General features: G+C 39.3%; 1 protein-coding gene across 1 annotated transcript in view; it reads right to left on the bottom strand.

Annotated features, from left to right (window-relative positions):
• The window catches only part of WDR49 (WD repeat domain 49), a 181,871-nt gene that overhangs the window by 122,344 nt on the left and 37,787 nt on the right, over positions 1 to 21,740 (bottom strand). The window contains exons 6-7 of the mRNA XM_011998220.1: positions 7,487 to 7,654; positions 5,302 to 5,450 (exon numbers count right to left, since the gene is read on the bottom strand). Coding sequence (XP_011853610.1) covers positions 5,302 to 5,450; positions 7,487 to 7,654 — 317 coding nt within the window. The remainder of the gene's footprint in view (positions 1 to 5,301; positions 5,451 to 7,486; positions 7,655 to 21,740) is intronic.

Here is a 21,740-nt window from a genome sequence, read left to right on the forward strand (position 1 = left end):
GAGATGCGGACCTTATTGGGAACTGGAGCAAAGGTCACTCTTCCTATTCTTTACCAAAGAGACTTGTGGCATTTTGCCCCTGCTCTAGAGATGTGTAGAACTTTGAACTTCAGAGAGATGATTTAGAGTGTCTGGCAGAAGACATTTCAAAGCAGTAAAGCATTCAAGATATGACCTGGCTTTTTCTGAAAGCATACAGTCATATTCATTCCCAAAGAGATGGTCTGAAGTTGGAAATTATGTTTAAAGGGAAGCAGAGCATAAAAGTGTGGAAAATTCGCAACCCAATCATGTGGTAGAAAAGCAAAATCCATTTTTTAGGGAAAAATCAAGCTGGCTGCAGAAATTTACGTAAGTAACAAGGAGCCAAATGTTAATAGCCAAGACAATGGGGAAAATGTCTTCAGGGCATTTCACAGATCTTCGTCACAGGCCCAAAGTCCTAGGAGGGAAAAATGGTTTCATGGACCTGGCCCAGGGTCCTGCTGCTTCTGTGCAGCCTCAAGGAATGGTACCCTGCATCCCAGCTGCTCTAGCTCTAGCCTTGGCTAAAAGGGGCCAAGGTACAGCTAGGGCTGTGACTTCAAAGGGTGCAAGCTCCAAGCATTGGCAGCTTCCACATGGTGTTGAGCCTGTGGGCATACAGAAAACAAGAATTGAGCTTTGGGAGCCTCTGCATAGATTTCAGAGGATGAACAAAAATGCCTGGATGTCCAGGCAAAAGTTGGGTGCAGGGAGCCCTCATAAAAAACCTCCACTAAGGCAGTTCAGAGGAGAAATGTGGGGTTGGAGCTCCCACAGACACTCCCTCTGCGGCACTGACTAGTAGAGCTGTGAGAAGAGGGTCACCATCCTCTAGACCCCAGAAGGGTGAATGTACCCTTTCAGGTGCGTCATGAACTTGAAAAAACCACACACACTCAACACCAGCTTGTAAAACAGCCACAAGGACTGTACCCTGCAGAGCCACAGGAGCAAATCTGCCCAAGGTCAGGGAGCCCACCCCTTGCTTTAGCATGTCCTGTATGTGAGACATAGAGTAAAAGGAAATTTTGGAACTTTAAGGTTCAGTGACTGTCTTGTTGGGTTTTGGACTTGCATGGGGCCTGTAGCTCCTTTGTTGTGGCCCACTTCTCCCTGTTAGAATGGTAACATTTACTCAATGCCTGTATCCCCATTGTATCTTGGAAGTTGCTAAATTGCTTTAGCTTTTGCAGGTTCATAGGCAGAAAGGACTTGCCTTGTCTCAGATAAGACTTTGGACTTAGGCTTTTGGGTTAATATTGGAATGAGTTAAGATTTTGGGGGACCATTGGAAAGGCATGATTGTGTTTTGAAATGTGAGAAGGTTGGGCTGGGGACAGTGGCTGCCAGCACTTTGGGAGGTGAGGGGGGCAGATCACAAGGTCAGGAGATCAAGACCATCTTGGCTAACATGGTGAACCCCATCTTTACTAAAAATACAAAAAAATTAGCTGGGCATGGTGGCAGGTGCCTGTAGTCCCAGATACTCTGCAGACTGAGGTAGGAGAATTTCTTGAACCTGGCAGGCAGAGTTTGCAGTGAGTCAAGATCACACCACTGCACTCCAGCCTGGTGACAGAGCAAGACTCCATCACCCCCACCGAAAAAAAAAGAAAAGAAAAGACAAAAGAAATGTGAGAAGGACATAAGGTTTGGGAAGAGCCAGGGTGGAATGATGTGATTTGGCTCTGTGTCCCCACCCAAATCTCATCTCAAATTGTAATCCCCATGTGTCAAGGTAGGGAGGTGATTGGATCATTGGGGTAGTTTCCTCATGCTGTTCTCATGATGTAAGTGAGTTCTCATGAGATCTTATTGTTTAAAAGTGCATGGTGGTTCCCCCACCCCACTCTTTTTCTCCTGCTGCCATGGAAGATGTGGCTTGCTTCCCCTTCACCTTCCACCATGATCGTAAGCTTCCTGAGGGCTCCCCAGCCATGTGGAAACATGAATCAATTAACTTCTTTTCTTTATAAATTACCCGGTCTCAGGTAGTTCTTTGTAGCAGTGTGAAAATGGACTAATACAACATTCTTTTTTGAGAGGCTTTCCAGATATTGAAAGGACTTGAGTGTTGTGATATATCTGTATCTTCATTAGGGAGCACCCCAAGCCCAGTAATGCTATAGTTCTTGCAGACTCATAAAGGTCCAGTTTGGAATCTTGCATAAAATCCAGAAGTGTCCAGATTACTAGACAGGCTCTTGTTCTCTCACCTTACTTTCTACCAAACAAATAGAGTCTCTCTCTCTCTCTCTATTCTGAGCCACTTTGGGTTGAGGGTGGAGTGACATAGGCACTTATATGGCCATCACCACTGAGACTATGCTGGGTCAGATATGAAGCCAGCACAGCACTGGGTCTTGCCAAAGACCTGCTGTAACCACTACCTGGCTACCACCTATGTTTTCCCAAGGCTTTGGGGCCCTATGGCCAGCAGGTGGTTAAGCAGACAGCCTTGTGTCCTTCCCTTCAGGGTAGTTAGTTCCCTCAGGTTCCCGGCAGGTCCAGAGATGCTGTCCAGGAACCAGGGCTATAGTCAAAAACCTAAGAAATCTACTTGGTGTTCTATTTTACTATGGCTGAACTGGCACTCAAACCACAAAATTAAGTTCTTCCCACTCTTCCCTCCCATTTTCACAGGCAGAGGAGCCTCATTTCATGACCATCACCACCACTGTCCCATGGGGAGAACTGCTACGCTACTGCCATTGTTCACTTAAGGCTTAAGGGCTCTTCAGTCAGCTTGTGGTGAAGTCTGCCAAGCCTGAGACTCACCCTTCAGGGCAGTGGGCTCCGCTATGGCTCAGGGCCATCCAAGGGACGACGCTAGAATCATGGACCTGCTTGGTGCTCTATCTCGCTATGACTGATCTGGTACCTAAGGTGCTAGACAAAAATCACCTTTACTTCTGCTTTTCTCAAATAGAAGTGGCTCACTGTAGCCACCACAGATAGTAATATTCCATGTCTTACCTGAAGTCAACACATCTCAGTCTCATCCAAGTTCCATGGTGTACTATCTGGGTATCCCTGTTGTGGTTATTTAGAGCTCAAGGACTCTTTAGTTAACAAGTGATGGGTCCTTCCAGGACTAGGTCCTTTCCTTACAGTAGCGGGTTCCCTTCTGGCCCAGGATATGTCTAGAAATGTTATCTGGGAGCTAGGGCCTGGAAGGGGGCACCTCAAAATTCTAACCAGGGACCTATCTTATTGTGACTGTGCTGGTGTCCAAGTTGCAAGACAAAAGTCCTCTTTACGAATTACTTTCCTCTCCTCAAGTGGAAGGAAGGGGTCTCTTTTGAAGCTGTGAATTGTGCTGCCTGGGGTTGGGGGAATGGTGGTACAAGCACTCCTTTAGCTGCCCTGGCTGGTATCTCAGTAAGTCATGTCCCCCCGCCCTTCCCCCAAGTCTACTGGCTTTTAGCCCTTCTCAGGCACTACAACTCACCTAGGAGTTGCAGTCCTTGTGGTCCATGTCACACAGACACTGTGGTGGGAAAAGGGAAGGGGTGGCATTGGTAATTTGAGACTGTATTTCCTACCCTCTTCAGTGATTCTTTGTTAAAACCAGGCACTGTGAGTGCTCACCTGATTTTTTTGGTTCTTATGAAGGTGTTTTTGTGTATGTGGAGATAGTTGTTAAATTCTAAGGGGGGTACCTTTGGTGGGGCTTTCTATTCCATAATCTTGCTCCATCCCTATTTTACATTTTCAATATTGATGCGTCTTAAGAAAGCGAACTAACAATATCAGTACAGCATGATACATGCTGTAATGAGAGACACACAAATGCAACAGGAGCACACAGAAAGAAACACCTATGTCTGCGTAAGAGACTTCAAAAAGTCTAAAATGTGGAGGATACATAGGCATCTGCTAATTAATAGAAGACAGGGAATTGAAGGCAGAAGGAAGAGCACGTTGCAAAGCCATGAAACTGCATGGTGAGAAAAGATAATAATTTGATATGATTATTATCAATCATATCAACATGGAGCATTAAATGAATTTGAAAGAGAAAAGTGGGAAGTGAAGTGGGACTAGTAGGTGGGGGAGCTTTGTATAAAAGTTTAAGAATTTTGCAGTTCATATTTACATAGAGGGCAGAGATGAAAGACTGAAAAATTGTTCTGCAAGCTTCTTGCAAATTAGCAGAATGGAGGGCAGATTAGAGTCAGATCAGTCCGAAAATAAAGAAATATGTTAGAAAACCTTTGCAGTATTTTGGGAAAAAGAAGATAAGATTTTGCATTATAGCAGTGGCAGCTGAGATGGAGAGGTGAAACTGATCAACATATTTTGATGATCAAATCAACAGGAATTGGCAGTTGATTGTTGAAGTTCAAGAAAAAGTTTACATGCTAGGTAATACAGTAAAATAAGTAAGTTTGGTAGAATTTATGGTGGTTAATTTTGGTAGAATTTTTGGTAGAATTTATGGGGTGTGGCTAAGGAGTGGAAGATGAATTTCTATGTAATTTATGTTTGCATATATTTTCGAATACACCAAAAATTTATATTCACTCAAAGAGTCTCAAAGACTATCATCAATCACTTTATGCGCACCCTCCTCTTCATAACCAACTATCTTGAGATCTATCATGTTAACTGGATCTTTAAGTTGGGCATTAAATAAGATTGAAATTTTACCAAGGAACAAAAGTCAAGACTCAGAGAAGGAGAAATTTGCCTAAGTGGATATAAGTGATAAATAGTGTTGTCAGGATTCAACCTGGACTCTATGACTCCAGTGCCATATTTTTTCCACCATATTTAAAATATCCCATCAATATCATAAAACAGAGATGAACTGATATATTTAATTAAAAGGTTCTTAATGTGTTTGATATTCTTCAGATTAACTTCAATTTCTAATTAACTGAGTCTCTTCAATACCAAAGCAATAATATCTAATTGACTATGCCTGGCCACTATCTTATCAAAGCAACCTTTCATTTTCTGTTTTTTCTATTGAATTTGTGAGAACATTGGAAGCTGTCAAGGTGTGACATATTGAGAGTCCAATAAAGATTAAATCCCTGAGTACATGATTTGAAAAAATTTAATGAAATACTTTGCCCAGTTGTCTAGGACTACTGTTAAGTAACCATGAACCAACACCTTTTCCAAATATAGATTTCCAAAAACATAAGTAGCTAGCCAGTCTATTTTAAAAACTGACACAATCTCTCAGAGAAATTCAGATCCCAGAGTTGATTTGGGTAGGAACCAGGGAAGCAAAACTAAATTAATTAAAAGAACAATGTTACTTACTTTATCCTTGGAGAAGCTGAAAAGTTGTTTTCTTTGCACAAAGAATTGGACGGCTATTACACTGGCTGAGTGGCCCCAAAGGACACCCACTGGTTTAGAGACAACATAGGGATTCCAAAGGCAAACTTTATTGTTAATGCCAGCAGTTGCTAATCAGAATTAGAAAGAAAAAAAAGTTTAGTAGCATAAATAGCCCACAGCATTTTCTTTGTGAAATGAGTTTACCGTATAACTGTAGCTGGATAAATGTCAACTGTAGGTTGACTAATGCACCCTGTTTTGCCGTTGTCTAACTAGACCAGGCTAATAGGGCATGAGTTCTGTCAATAGAAATAGTTGAAATGGAGGGAGTAGGGAAGAAAAAATTCATGAAGGGGAAAAGGCTATGTATGAGGTGAAAGAAAACATATAGTCCCATTTAGAAACCAACCAACAGCCCAACCAGGAGGGGACAGAATCCTTCTTTCTAATCCTGATATTTCCCCTCTCCAGCCAGCTTCACCTAGAAATATAGGCAGTGTTAAAGTTATCCCAGGTGTAAGAAAGAAAGAAAACAATGTTGAAAGTTCACAAATTAATTAAAAAGTATAAAAAGACAAATTATCAAATAATCAAGTACAGTCATGCATTTCATAACATTTCAGTCAACAACATACAGCATATACGAATATGGTCCCATGAGACTATAATATGGTATTTTTACTGTACCTTTTATATGTTTAGATACATAAATACCATTGTGTTACAATTGTCTACAGTGTTTAGTAAGTCACATGCTATAGAAGTTTGTAGCCTAGGAGCAATAGGCTATAGCATATAGCTTAGCTGTGTAGTAGGCTACACCATCTTTTTGTGTAAGTACACTCTGTGATGTTCACACAATGGAAAATCACCTAATGATGCCTTTCTATCCCCATCATTAAGCAATGCACGACTGTACATGCAAGCAAACAAGCAGCACAAATATACTTTTGACCTGCTTTATTAATGGAATAAGATATTTTTGAACATCAATCAGTTATATTTAGGGAGCTCTTCAAGAGCAGGAAATGTATCTATTCAATACAACACAATACTCTTTGTTGCTTCCTAGTTTAGGGCCAGTTGTGGAGCTGAACTTAATCATCCTTATTTTTTCCAGCACTATAGCAGGTACAAAGTAATTATTATTCTACAGAGATTGAAATGATTAACCAATCAATGTATTAAATAGTTGCTATTTGAGTCCTTGCCAAATGAGTCACCAACTCCTCTATCCTTCTCTAATAAATCTACAGTACTCCTTGAAGATTTGATGTTGGCATATTCATGAATTCATATTCAAGGTATCTGTTACTGTGATTGTCAGGTATTATTTTGGGAATTTTATGGACACAGCTCCTTAGCTAATATTAATACTCTTTGTATGAATGATAACTATTGAATGCGAGTTAATATGACCCATTCTGTAGACCATGTGCATGCTCTGTAACTACCCTATTAATTTTTCAATAATACATCTATACTTCATTTTTATGTTTGAACTAATATCAATATGTATATCAAATTATCAGCTTTCAGAATATCTAAATTTTTAATTTAAATAGTTAATGCCTGAGAAACTTTATATTTCCTCAGCTAAAATATACTTCTTTTTTACATCGAAAGAACTCCCCTCTAGTAAACAAACCTAGGATAATCAGAACATTTTCAAAAATCATTAGAGATTGTATTCTGAAAGGTAATTGAAAAACAGTCTATATTTTGCAGTTCCCTTGTGTATGGATGTGTGTGTGTGTGTGTGTGTGTGTGTGTGTGCATGCGCTGGTAGTGGTAGCTGTAGTAGTAGCAACGAAAAAATGCATTTGTTTGGGTGGAGCATTTGGTGGTGTTAGGAAGATGGCAGAATGGCAGATGCTGCACAAACTGTCTTCCTTCTCTGTATCATTTTACACCCTTCACCAATTGTAATAAAAAAAGACTCATTAAAGCATTGGGCACTTTCTCGTATTTTTACCCCAATGTAGTTCATATACACTGCCCGTCATAATGCATCATTATCAGACATTCTCAGGCAATAAAATGTGAGCTGCTCAAGATGGTCTCTCTAGCAATAAAACAACAAGGTGGAGAAGGCTCCATGCATACAAATGCACCCCAGACTCTTTATGAGGCCCTCATAGTTATCAAGATTTATTTTACCTACCAATTAAATTGAGCCGAGAGTGATAATCAAAAGCATGAATGCCCTGGGCAATGTTGAAGGATGTCATATGAAGATGCTTTTTTGATTTCTCTCTCCAAGCTAGCACCACACTATTTGTATTGCTGGTTGTACTGGAAATGATAGCATCTAAAGATGCATTGTAAGTAACTAATAAAAAATTAAAAAGAGAAAAACAATCTTTAGTTGATTCTTCACAAGATATTAGTAAAATGGAGCTGTTTTAATATGTAAAGTTAAAAATTAAACTCAAACTATGATGATACAAACTGACACTTAAAAAACACCTCACAAACCCCTTCTCCCACCTCCCACAAAACAATTCCATTGAGAAGTTACAGGAAATTCTACATTCTGACTTTGCCCCCAATCTAGAGATATCTTGAAGTTTTAAAAATTGGAACACATGGCACGAAACAATGTTAATCACAATAATCATATGGGGTTCTGAAGCTGTAAGATGAGTAATTGGCCAAATTCCTATGTTCCTCCTCCTGGGTCTGGGACAAGCAGGAGCTTATCAACCATCTGCTGCTCCCCAAAGGTCCAGCTCATGCCTAAACAGTGGTTTATTTAAATTTTGACTGATCTAAACTGTTGGAGAGTGAAATGGCCAGGACTTAACTCCTTGCCAAGATTCACAAACAAAGCTACAGGCTCAGGTCAAAGTGGCTCTTCTGCATTCCTGATGAGCCAGTGCCAGACATTGTGGAGCAAATTCACACTTTCCAAGCAAGGATAAAGATCCTACTACCTTTTGTTAGGAGAACCTTGCCATTACTCTCACACCTACAGGCTCCAGAAGGCCAATGAATAGCCATAGCTGCTCTTTGATCAACTTGAAACCACCATGCCCTCTGTGATTAGGCAGAAGTTCTCTTTGGCATTGTGCTCAATTATTTGTGTCCCACAGTTGGAGGATTTCTGATTTGACCTCAAGATCAAATTCCTGCCCCACACAAAGAGGAATGCTGTTGCTTTATAAAGCTGAAGGGAAGTTTTTTTTAGTAGAATGGCTCAGAAATATTTGTGATCAATTTATTACGTAGAATCAGGGGTAACGTATTCTGGGGAGTCAATTCTCAATGGATTGCTAGCATTTCTGCACTTCTTGTGAAGCTAAGGACTCACTGCCCTTTGTTCTGGATTATCTTTTCAAAGAGTTTTTATTTGCATAGCAAACGGCCATAGAATGTAAAGATAGCATCTCCCTTTGCCCAGAATAATAAAGATAATGTCTTCCTCTGGAGCAAAAGTTAGGCATGCCTTCTGTCCAACATAAAAGATTCAGATTCCTTAGGTTTGGGGTTCCTTTACTGTAATGGAATACAGTGCCTGTGCAGGGGTTTGTCTGGGCCCATCTGCATTGCCTGTGTGGACTTGATGGCCAGGGGAACTGAAATAAATGTGATGATATTTATGCTGTTGCTCTCCTGAGAATAATAGTCTTTTTTTCTCTCTGACATGGAAGTCTTATGTCCTCTGTCATTGTAAGATTTTTAACGTTTCTCTCTCCAAGTAAGCATCACAATATTTGTATTGCTCATTATGCTGGAAATGGCAAGCAAACTTGTTAATAGGTAACTAGAAAATAACATAAAAGTTTAGACCCTTCACAGTTCTTAATGGGCACTGCTATGGTCTGAATGCTTGTATTTCTGGCCTTCTCCCCACCGCCCAACCGCCTAATTCATATGTTGAAACCTTCACCCACAAGATGATGATACAAGGAGGTGGAAATTTTGAAAGGTAATTAGGTCAGGAGAGTAGAACATTCAAGAATGGGACGAATGCCCTTATAAAGGAGGTCCAAGGAAGCTTGTCTGCCCCTTCCGCTATGTGAGGGCACAGGTGGAAAGCACTGTCTAGGAAGCAGAAAGTAGGTCCCCACCAGACAGCAAATCTGACAGTGCCTTAATCTTTGACTCCCAGCCTCCATAACTATGAGAATAAATTTCTGCTTCATAAAAAGAGCATCCCTTATTAAAGAGTTAAAAACAGTATCCAGTTTTACTATTTTGGTATGATAACTTAATTTGCTGTGAGTGTGTGTGTGTGTGTATACATATACATATAGAGTATACATACACACATATATTTGTAATATGTGTATGTGTGTGTATATATATGTACACACACACACACATAGGTATTTATACATTTCCAATTACTAAAGGCAAGAAAGTTCTGAGAAGCAGGAAAAGAGCTCAATGCATTCCTTTTCCTCTTACCTATTCAATTAGGCTGTCTCTAAATGTAACTAGGATTTATTCATTCAAGAGCTCATATTGATATGTAAACAGCTTGATTTAGAAAATTTCATAGCTATCTCCCTAGGAAATAAATGGCTTAACACAACCAATTTATAACTAAATTAATGAAGTTGAGACTATTCAATGTGTCATTTACAGATATCGTCTCTCAAAACATGGCATTCAATCCTCAAAGATGTATTGGGCATCTACAATGTGTTCTGTGCTATGATAAAGATAACAAGGAAAGAAATAGACTAGACGCAGTCTGGACTTCAATTATATGGCCCCAAACTTGGAAGAAAAAAACATGTAAATCAAACAATTAGAGACAATTTTAGCACATCATAAAGTGATAAATTGAATGATACAAAATGTATAACAGAATTTCAAAGAAGAAAGAAATCAGTGTGCCTTTCAGCGTTTAAGAGACATTTGGTGAATGTGGACAAAAAGCATTTCAATAGATGAGAGGCCATTACAAATCACCTGTGTGGGAAACAAAAGGTAAACTCCAGAATTGAGAGCTGAAAAAGAGCTAATCTACTTCTATATCTCATAGGCAAAGAAATAGAGATTCATCCACACAGTTTCAATGATTTGCCAAAGTCAGCAAGTAATTGTCAAACTCAGGTCTGAAGTTCTGAGATTAACTCTTAAGTTTGGTGTTATGACATGCAATATTATAAATCGAAGCTTAGGACACTAGTATTTGGCAGAGCCAGAGTACAAATTCAGAATACAGGGCCTGATCTCTTGACTACGGGAATGCGGCTTCTCAAATTTCAACATGCACACAACTCACTATGTGAAAATGCAGATTCTCATTCAATGTAAACCTGAGACTCTGCATTTCTCATATCCCCAGGTGTTGCTCCTGATGCTCTCTGAGCACCACACAAAGTAGCAAAGCACTAGAATGCAAGTGTTGCCATTATTTTATACTCTAGAGAGTATATGAATCCATAGTTCTTAAAATTTGGGAGGTCGAACATCCCTTTGGGAATCTTATGAAAACTGTAGACCCTCTCCATCAGAAAGGTATACATGCACACAAAATTTTATATAAAATATCATGATCTTGAGAACCTCCTCACTATACTCATAAAGCCCAACCATAATAGTTCTGAGGAACTTAGGTGATAAACCTCCAGTCACAGGTAATTTTGGAGTGAGAAATTATTCTTCACCTGCTTCCTCAAGTGGTTCTTAAAATTTCTATTACTAATGATGTACATCCTTTGTGTTAGTCAATACCCACTTTAGGCTCCTCTTTTAAGCTTCCACTTCTTTAATATAAATGAATGTAACTGGCCCTTGATACCGGCATACTGCTAGTAGCAGATTATTTCTAAGAGGAAAATAAAGAGAGAATGGGATACAAAGGAGACATTCAGAAAGGGGACCAGAGTAGAGCTGGCTTACAGAGCTGGCTCACAGAATAATTCACTGGGAAGTGCGTCACGAAACACAAAAGTGCTGCCAAAGGCCAAAATGGTCTGTTTCTCCACTCTGCCTAGAATTTACCTGGATAGTGTTATAAAGGTAGAGAGGACAGTGACCCCTTTCCTCCTCATGATAAATGTCATGGCCAATACCCCTATAACCAAAGACAGGTTAACAAGAGAAAAGCACAAAAAATTCATTTGATCATAGATTTACATGACACAGGAACCTTCAGAATGAAGACCCAAAGATATACAAGACACTGTCCATTTTTATACTTAGGTTCTATGACACAGGGAGAGCCATGTAGAAATGTGACTGGGAAAAAGGAATATGCGTTAATGGAAATAGACTGGGTGGAAAACCCAGCAAGTTTTGTCAGTTCAGATTCTTCTTGACTTCTCTATACGGCATTCCTTTCTCCTGGGTATGGGGTAGGACCACTCTAGAATGAGGGAGGTCATTCCATTTCTTTATGGTCAGGTGTTACACTAAAAGTAGGGGAATGTTAGAATAATATTTTTTGACTTTATGGCTACCTTTGGGGAAAAGGAGTTCTAGCTTCTATGACCTGGCTCAGGAAAGAATGAGCAGGAGAGACAGACGGGCAGGAGAAGGTCAGAGAGAGACTTTGCTCTGGAGGCTGCTTCTGAGGTTTTCATTTTTGGGTATCATTTTCAGACCCCCAGCAGTACGTTTATTGCTTATCCCCCATATGGAATTTCTTTTTGATCTATGACTACTTTAAATAATTATTGGATTATTTTTTGAATCGCTCCCATGTACAAGTACCACTCTGGGTGCTCCCACTCTATAATAATCTTTAGTGGGCAAATTATTCCAAGTTTCCTAATGAGAAGATAGCAATCTGAAAGCCAACTTGCTCAAGGGCACAAAGCTAATTGGAGGTGGAGAAGAGATTGAACCCAGTCCTGTTTGGCTGTCAACTCTCCTTTCCTGTGCTATTGTCTCCATCTTTTCTACTAAGCCTCACTGTGATGTGTATCACAGGTCCAGATCTGGGGTTCTTCCTATTACCAACTACCTTTCTGTTCCCATACCCTCAATACCAGGCCAAGCCCCTAATTTATCTTGAGTCTTCCCTTCCCTGATCACTTCACTCTGATCCCCAAGGGAACAGTATTTCTATGTCCTCCTTGGTCTCTCTCATCGTTTTCCCTCCTTTCTTCTTAATAAAAGGAATGAAGAAAGGAAAAAAGGGAGGGAGGGAGGAAAAAAGAGAGGGAGGGAGAAAAAAGGGAGGGAGGCAAGAAAAAAGAAATAAGGGAGAAAGGGAGGAAGAGAAAGAAAGGCAAGGATCTGGGAAGTAATTCATTTCTATAAAGGAGAATCCTTTAAGTTTTATTAGAGAGCAATTAATTTCAGGGACATAAAGTCCCATGATTACCTGCTGCACTACTACTACTACTGTACTAGAAGTTCCAATAGTATAAAATCTGATGGCAATGATTCTCATTCAGGAAGCAGCCTCACTGAAAATACTCTCTTTGTTTACAAAAAAGGCTTATTATAACCTGACACTCAGTCAAACAATATTATAAGACCTAAACTATACAACATAATACTACAATCATATCTTCAAGTGCATGGAAATCTCATAATATAATTACAATATAATCATAATAAAATATTCCTACCCAGAAAATTACTTCGTCATGTGTTTCCCCATTTCATCCAACTATCATCTTTAGTTTTCAGGTTATAAAGAAATACATAGAAGGAAGTGTATGCTGCTCTGGCATCCGAAGTATTGCTTTATGATTTAAATCTCCAGGTTACAAAACGACATTTATGGGTCTGAAGTGTTACATATTGGAGGCTCAACAATTCACACTTAATGTCTAAACCAAGATACAACTTGTTTCTGATTAAATTGTAGAATGCCAGAGTTCTTGAGAATGCCTGAGTAAAAGGTGAGAGAAAAGCCATTTCCTTAAAATCAAATTGTCTGATAAATAAAAATGTTTTTCCCATTTCTTGAATTGAGGTAAGGAAATGATAGGTTATGATGGAAAAGTTTTAAAAATATCAAGCTAAGGAATAGGATAAGCTGGTAAAATAAATGATTTCTTGTTCATATTCTCAGTAAGTTTTGGAATTGGTAGAGGAAAATATTTTTAAATTACTTTTATATAACATCATAGAGAAAAAAAACAACTTGATTATATTTGTCCGTTAAGATGCTGACTTTCAACTCTTAATTCTCTTGCCACATAGTCATAAAAAAAAGATATTAAGGAACCCTGCCATTGATCTGTGTCCTCATGTGTGCTGTCGAAATGACCCTCTGTAACAGCAATTAGTTAATGTGGGAAAGTGATTTGAAAATGAAAGGTGATACCTAAAAACTAAGTAAGTAATGCTTAGTAAGTAAGTAACGCTATTAAGTGCACTTAGAGTAAAATAAAATATGGCACTCTATAAAATTTGCCAACTGATAGACATTGTGGCAGGGTAGGAAAGAAGACTCCACCAATTCTCCCCTCTACCCGGGCAAGGACAACAAGTTAACAATCTACACAGAAAAAACACTTTTATACAAAACAAAAATTAGGTGAGCCCTCGTTGTACCTGGTTTTCACTTCATATTATTGAAAGAAGCACTGAAGAAATAGGAAAAAAAACAGTCCTGAATCACCAATGCCACCCTTCCCCACCCCTAGCAGCAGCTGCGTGGTGCTGAGAGCTTCTCTGGGAACTGGGGGAGAAAGAGCACAGCAATTGTGTGGCATTGAACTCTGTGCGCCCTGGTAGAGCAGAAAGGAAACCTGGACCAAACTCAACTGATGCCCACTCACAGAGGGAACCTTAGCAGAGGGGAATCGCCCAGCCCAGGGGTCTGACCTTGAGCACCAGTAAACCTCATCACTGAGGGCTATAGAACTCTTTGTCTCCAGATAAACTTGAAATGCCATAAAGCTCTAGGCTATGAAGACTGCAACTCACAAGTGAGTCCTTGTGAGGAACTAGGCCCAGAAACAATGGACTGAGGGGGCACGACATACTGAGACACCAGCTGGGGCAGCCAAGGGAGGGCTGGCATCACCCTCTCTTAACCCTAGGCTGCAGAGCTCACGGCTCCAAAACAGGTGCCTTCCTTTCACTTTAGGAGCGGAGAGGGAAGAGTGGGGAGGGCTTTGCCTTGCATCTAGGATACCAGCTCAGCCATAGCAGGAGAGGGCATTGGTTAGAGTTGTAAGGCCCCCATCCCAGGCCCTCATTCCTGGATGACACTTCTACACAACCTGGGCCAGAAGGGAACCCACTACCTTGAAGGAAAGGAGCCATTCCTGGCAGCATTCATCACCTGCTAACTGAAAAGCCCTCGTCCCCTGATGCAATATTCAGGTATTACATCGAGGGCTTTGGATGAGCCTCTGAGACTTGCTGGCTTCAGGTGAGACTCGGCATATTACTAGCTGTGGAGGCTATGGGGGAAAATTCCTCCTGCTTAAGAAAAGCAAAGGGAAAAGTAAAGGGGACTTTCTCTTGCACCTTAGGTACCAGCATGGCCACAGGGGTATAGAGCAGGCTCTTAGCGTCCCCAATTCCAAGACTTGACTCTTGGATGGAATTTCTGACCTGCCTTTGTCCAGAGAGGAGTCCACTGCCCTGAAGGGTAAGCCCCGGGTCAGGCAGCATTCAGACAAGCTGACTTAAGAAACAGTGGGCCATTAGGGAACATCAACAGTAGTCTGGAAGTACTCTTCTTGGCCTAGGGGAGCAGTGGCTACAGGGTGAGGCTTCTCTGCCTTTGGAAAAAGGAGTAAAAAGTGAGAAGAACTGAATCTTGTTGTTTGAGTGCCAGCTCAGCTGCAATAAGAGAACACCAGGTAGACTTCTAAAGTTTTTGACTCTAGTCCCTGACTTGCAGATGGCATTTTGGGACCCACCCAGGGGCTGGGGGACCTTGCTGCCCTAAAGGCAAAGACACAGGCCTGGCTGGATTTGCCATTGGTTGATTGCAGAGCCCCAGAGCCTTGAGTGAACATAGGCAGTAGCCAGGGAGTGGTTAAAGCAGGTCTTGTGTGAGACCTAGTGCTGTGCTGGCTTCAGGTCTGACCTAGCACAGTCACAGTAGTGGTGGCCACTGGGGTGCTTGTGTTACTCCAACCCTAGCTTTAGGTGGCTCAGAACAGAGAGAGAGAGAGACTTTGTGTGTTTGGGAGAAAGTAAAGGAGAAAACAAGAGTCTCTGGTAATCCAGAGAATTTTCCCAGATCAGGTCTGAGGTCTGAAATGCTAAGAATACTTTAATCAGAAAGAAAAGGACATTCATGGGCAATGAATAGTCACCTGAAGGTACCAAACTCACTGGTGACAGTAAGTGCACAGAAAACCACAGAATATCCTAACACTGTAACTGTGCTGTGTAAACTACTCTTATCTGAAATAGAAAGATTAAATGATGAACCAATCAATACTAATAACTATGACTGTTCAAGGCATAGTACAGTAAGATATAAATAGAAACAACAAAAAGATAAAAAGCAGAGGGATGAAGTTAAAGTGTAGAGTTTTGATTAGTTTTCTTTGTGTTTCTTTATGCAAATAGTGTTGTTCTCAGCTTAAAATAATGGGTTATACAATAGTATTTGCAAGTCTCATGGTAGCCTCAAACCAAAAAACATATGAATATACAAAGAAAAGCAAGAAACTAAATCATATCACCAGAGACAACCACCTTCATTAGAGGAACATAAGGAGGAAAGAGAGAAGGAAGAGAAAACCAGATAACAAATCACAAAATGGCAGGAGTAAGTTTTTACTCACCATTAATAATATTGAATGTAAATGGATTAAACTCTTTAATCGAAGACACAGACTGGCTGAATAGGCAAAAACACAACATGCATTGATATGTGATCTTCAAGAAATACACTTCACTTATAAAGGCACACATAGACTGAAACATGGAAGATAAAAGGGATGAAAGAGATATTCCATCAATATCAATGAAAACCAAAAAAGAGTAGGAGTCACTATACTTTTATCACACAAAATGGATTTCAAGATAAAAACTATAAGAAGATACAAAGAACATCACCATGTAATGATAAAGGGGTCAATTCAGCAAGAGGATATAAAAAACTTTAAACATAAACGCACCCACCATGGGAGCACTTTGATATATAAGGCAAATATTATTAGAGCTGAAGAGAGAGATAGGCCTCGATACAATAATATCTGGAGACCTCAACACCCCACTTTCAGCACTGGACAGAACTTCTGGAAAGAAAATCAACAAACATCACACTTAATCTACACTATGGACCAAATGGATCCAATAGATATTTACACAATATTCCATCCAAGAGCTGCAGAATACACATTCTTTTCCTCAGCACGTGAATCATTCTCAAAGATATACCGTATGTTAAGTATCAAAAAATATCTTAAGGCATTCAAAAAATTGAAATAATATTGAGTGTTTTCTCTGACCACAATGAATAAAACTAGAAACTAATAACAAGAGTAATTCTGGAAAATACACAAATACATAGAAATTCAACAATAGTCTCTTGAATAACCAGTCAATCAGTGAAGAAATTAAGAAGGAAATTGAAAAATTACTGGAAACAAATGATAATAGAAAAACTACATACCTATACGATACAGTAAAAGCAGTACTAAGAGGAAAGGTTATAGCTAAAAATGCCTTCATCAAAAAAAAAAAAGGAAAAACTTCAAATGAACAATCCAATGATGCGTCTTAAAGAACTAGAAAAGCAAGAATAAAACAAATCCAAAATTAGCAGAAGAAAAGAAATAATAAAGATCAGAGCTGAAATAAATAAAATTGAAAAAAATACAGATTAATGAAACAAAAAGTTTATTTTTGGAAAAGTTAAACAAAAGTGACAAAGCTTTAGCCAGACTAAGAAGAAAAGAGAGCATATCTAAATAAATATAATCAGAAACGGAAAAGGAGACATTATGATTGATACTGCAGAAATTCAAAGGATCGTTAATGGCTACTATGAGCAACTATATGCCAATAACTTGGAAAATCTAGAAGAAATGAAAAAATTCTTAGATACATAAAACCCACCAAGACTGAATTGGGAAGAAATGTTGTTATGTTAAGCAAAATAAGCCAGGCACAAAAAGACATACATTGCATGTTCTCACTTATTTGTAGGATCTAAATATCAAAACAATTGAACTCATGAACATAGAGAGTGGACGGATAGTTATCAGAGGCTGGGAATCGTAGTGGGGGCCTAGTGGGGAGGTGAGGATTGTTACAAAAAAAAAATACTTAAAAAGAGTAAGGCTATTGTTTGACAGCACAACAGGGTGACTGTAGTCAATAATAACGTAATTGTGTATTTTTAAATAACTCAAAGAGTGTAATTGGATTGTTTGTAACTCAAAGTATAAATGCTTGAGGTGATGGAAACCCCAGTTCCCAGGTTGTACTTATTTCACATTTTATGCCAATATCAAAACATCTCATGTACCACATAAATATATACACCTACTCTGTACCCACAAAAAAATTTAAATTAAAAAATAAAGTATAACTGTCTATTCTATCTTTAAAATAAGAATTCAGCACTGCTAAGCGTATTTAAAAATAATAATGCAATTAATTCAATTACTTTTCAAAATGCCAAGTAGGCCCATGTCCATGATACAAATGAATCATATTCTTCTACCATGCTACAGAATAAGCTGTAGGACATAGAGCCCTTTCCTCAAACCAGGGTCACTGCTCACAGCGGATTTCAACTGCTTTAAACATAGTGACAGAACTGGCAGGAAAGGCAGTGTGGTCTAGCTACCTCGGTAGGGTCTGGAAGACTGATTTAGATGCAGGGAAGTAGAGCCATTCACAATCAAGATATTAAATCTGGCTTCTCTGCCAACTTAGCCCCTATCAATTATAAAGACTCCCTGAGGAGTCTGTATTCTAAATTTTCTGGCACTTGTTCCACTAATTAGTGTAGCAATTAGCGACTGGGTGTGGCGGCTCACACCTGTAATCCCAGCACTTCGGGAGGCCGAGGTGGGGGGATCACCTGAGTTCAGGAGTTTGAGACCAGCCTGGCTAACATGGTGAAACCTCGTCTCTACTAAAAATACAAAAATTAGCCAGGCGTGGTGGCACGTGCCTGTAGTCCCAGGTACTTGGGAGGCTGAGGCAAGAGCATCCCTTGAACCTGGGAGACGGAGGTTGCGGTGAGCCGAGATTGTGCCACTGCAGCCTGGGTGACAGAGCAAGACTGTCTCAAAAAAAAAAAAAAAAAGCAAAAAAAGCAATTAGTGATTTTGTTAACAGTTCAAACTGTTTTGTGTCTTCTTCTAGCCCTGGTCAAATGGGAGAAAACATTTTCAACGCAATAAATTATCAATGACTTTTGTTGCTGGCAATTTCATGTTCATTCTTTCTTTCTTCCCTCCCCAACCCCCGCCGCCCCAGAGATGGAGTCTTGATCTGTCACCCAGGCTGGAGTGCAATGGGCAATGGTGCAATCTCAGCTCACTGCAACCTCTGCCTCCCAGGTTCAAGCAATTCTCATGCCTCAGCCTCCCAAGTAGCCGGGATTACAGGCGCCCACCATCACACCTGGCTAATTTTTGTATTTTTAGTAGAGACAGGGTTTCTCCATGTTGGCCAGGCTGGTCTCGAATTCCTGAACTCAGGTGATCTGCCCACCTCAGCCTGCCCAAATGCTGCGATTACAGGCATGAGACAATGCTCATGGCCTCATTCTTTCAATATCTGCATTCCCAGACTATGGTTTCCAGGGTTTCCAATGATACTGTCTATATGAGGAGAAAATTATTAAAAAGGAAAATTCTCTGAAATTCAAGACATTTATATCTTAGCACTATTACACAAAATCTCTATAATTACTTTACAAGCATTTCAGAATGTAATTATTTTTCCACTAAAATATGACACAGAACCACTCAGAGAAGATGAAAACATTCACTCCTTCAAAGTTTTAAATAAGAAATTTGAACCTTATCTTAAAGCAGTGTGCTAATACTCTTATGTCTGAAACAGTTTTTCCTGTGACATTTCATTTTTACAGATATTTTATCCTTAGCGTCAATAAAAATTATTAGCATATTTGCTCATGGGTTTCTTTCTTTTCTCAACTGTATATTCCCTCTTCACACTGAGACAAAAATCACCAAAAATATTTCATGAAGAGTTCTAAGAATATCAAATCATGTTACTGGGGTAAAGAGAATCCCAAATTAAACAGCCATTGGTTGCTCGCTCCTGATACAGCAAATCTTGCAGACAAAGGAGCAGAATCCAAAACAACTACAAATCCCACTCTATTACATTTGAATCCATCCTGCCTTTCCTCCTTCTGCCTTCCTCTTCATTTCAGTCTTCCTCTCTTTTCTTGTATTGAAATAACTGAGCTTCAAACAACAACCAAAAGTCATATTTAAGTTTCTAATCTCTATTACTAAATCTAAGAAAAGGCATTCTTTCGTTGGTTAGGACTGAAGTATATTCACCTTTCAGAGGTACTTGAGGAGTATAGTGCTGATCACGGCTCACTGCAGCCTCAATCTCCTGGGCTGGGTGATCCTTCCAGCCTTGGCCTCCTGGGTAGCTAGGGCTACAGGCCCATGCCACCACACCCAGCTAATTTTTGTGGTTTTTATAGAGACACGGTTTTGCCTTGTTGTTCAGGCTGGTCTAAAACTCCTAGGCTCAAACAATCTACCCACCTTGGCCTCCTGAAATGCTAGGATTACAGGCATGGACCACCACTCCTGGCTCTCCATTAAAAAAAAAAAAAGAAAGAAAGAAAAAGAAAGAAAGAAATTCTACAAATATTAACATAATTTATTTTGGTATTTCTCTTTTCTTGTGAAAATTCACCCAATAATTTATTTAAGACCTTCAAAGTCAAATTGCAAAAATGGCTTTTTTTGCTCAAAATCAAAACATAAAATCCCATAGAGGAAACTAATAGGAATTATTAATTAGAGACACAAGTGTAATTCTTTTAAAAAGAAAAAAGGAAGAAGAAAATTAATATAATGCTTTCACGGGACTTCAGATAGTTCATTTTGGCATACACTAATATTAAAATACAGCTCAGTTTCTCAGCATCAATAGATAAGCTTCCAGTTCTTCTCTGCCCTTAACTAATCTCAACAAGACACTCACTCCAGCATCTTTTGATAAATAAATTATCCATTGTTCCCTACAATAATTATCACAGAGCTCCTAGTACACAATACCATGTGCAGAAGGATACTTTGTTAAGTGTTACTGACTGGCTGCTTAGTTTTGAGTGCTTCAAAGTGAACATGATAATAAACAAACCTTGAAGTGATTATTTAAAAATCTTAGTTAGTCGGATGTTAGAAGTTAAGTTTCTTGGGATGGATCTGGATAACAGAATTCAGCTGAAATATGCTAGTGCTTAGTATGGTGCCTATTACATAGTAATTACCTAGCAAATGTTTTTTGGGTGAATATCACATAGAAGTTCCTATCCTTGCAGCTGGTAAAGGGTGTTAAGGTGACTGAAAGATCTCAACAAAAGAAAGAGACTAACTGATCGACAAATATTTATTGTATATTCACTGTTTAAAAAGCATTGTGCTGGATTTCTGCTTCCAGCCATGATGGCATAACAAGCACTGAATTTAATCTCTCACCATAAACAACCGGAAAACTGGACAAATATTAGCAACAATATTTTCAGATTTTGACAGTAGGCAAAGTAGAACTGTGAACCCTGAAGGAAGAGAAACAAATGAAGTGGGCCCTACAATTGCTCTGCCTTTCTTGGAAGAAATTTCCAAACTATCAGCACACAGAGCAGGAAACCACACAGAGCCTAGCAATCTCCAGAGTTGGAGAAACAAAGATTAGAGTTAGAGGACAATGAGGCAGCTAGAAAATATGGGACAGAATTGTGGAAAGGCAAATAATTGGAGTCCTAGAGAAAAAAGAGAGAGAGAGAGAGAAGAAAGAAAATTTTGAAAAAATAACAATAGAAAAATTTCCAAGTTTAATGAAAACTGCAGATTCACAAATCCAAGCATTTTAATGAATTTTAACCAGTATAAACACATACACATATACACATACACCCCAAGAAAAACTAAGGTATATCATAATCAAATGGCTTAAAATCAGTGATAAAGAGAAAATCTTATAAAACATTGTATTCCGTGTTATAGTAGATACTAAGGTGAATGAACAATATAGTGCTTGTCCCAAGAAGAATGTTTTAATTTCCATTTATATGTAAATGTAATTTTCATGTGGGGCATTCAAATTTCCTTCTAGGCTTGGGAAGGTAAGAGGCAGGACTCAAATTCTAACGTGGGTACAGAAATTGGTAGGTTTGGTTCACAGGGTGGGCAGCATTGCAAAGCAAGATTTTGAAGAAGAATTCAGGAGCAATGCCAAAATTGAGAACCTTGCAAATAATGCAATGAAGAGTCCATCTGAATTAGACAGAGGAAGAGGCAAAATAAAGAGTTTGATGTAAGGTGAAGTGGCAAAAAATAAAGAACGTTTCA

The sequence above is a fragment of the Mandrillus leucophaeus genome, unplaced genomic scaffold (assembly GCF_000951045.1).
Source record: "Mandrillus leucophaeus isolate KB7577 unplaced genomic scaffold, Mleu.le_1.0 Scaffold561, whole genome shotgun sequence".
Taxonomy (NCBI): domain Eukaryota; kingdom Metazoa; phylum Chordata; class Mammalia; order Primates; family Cercopithecidae; genus Mandrillus; species Mandrillus leucophaeus.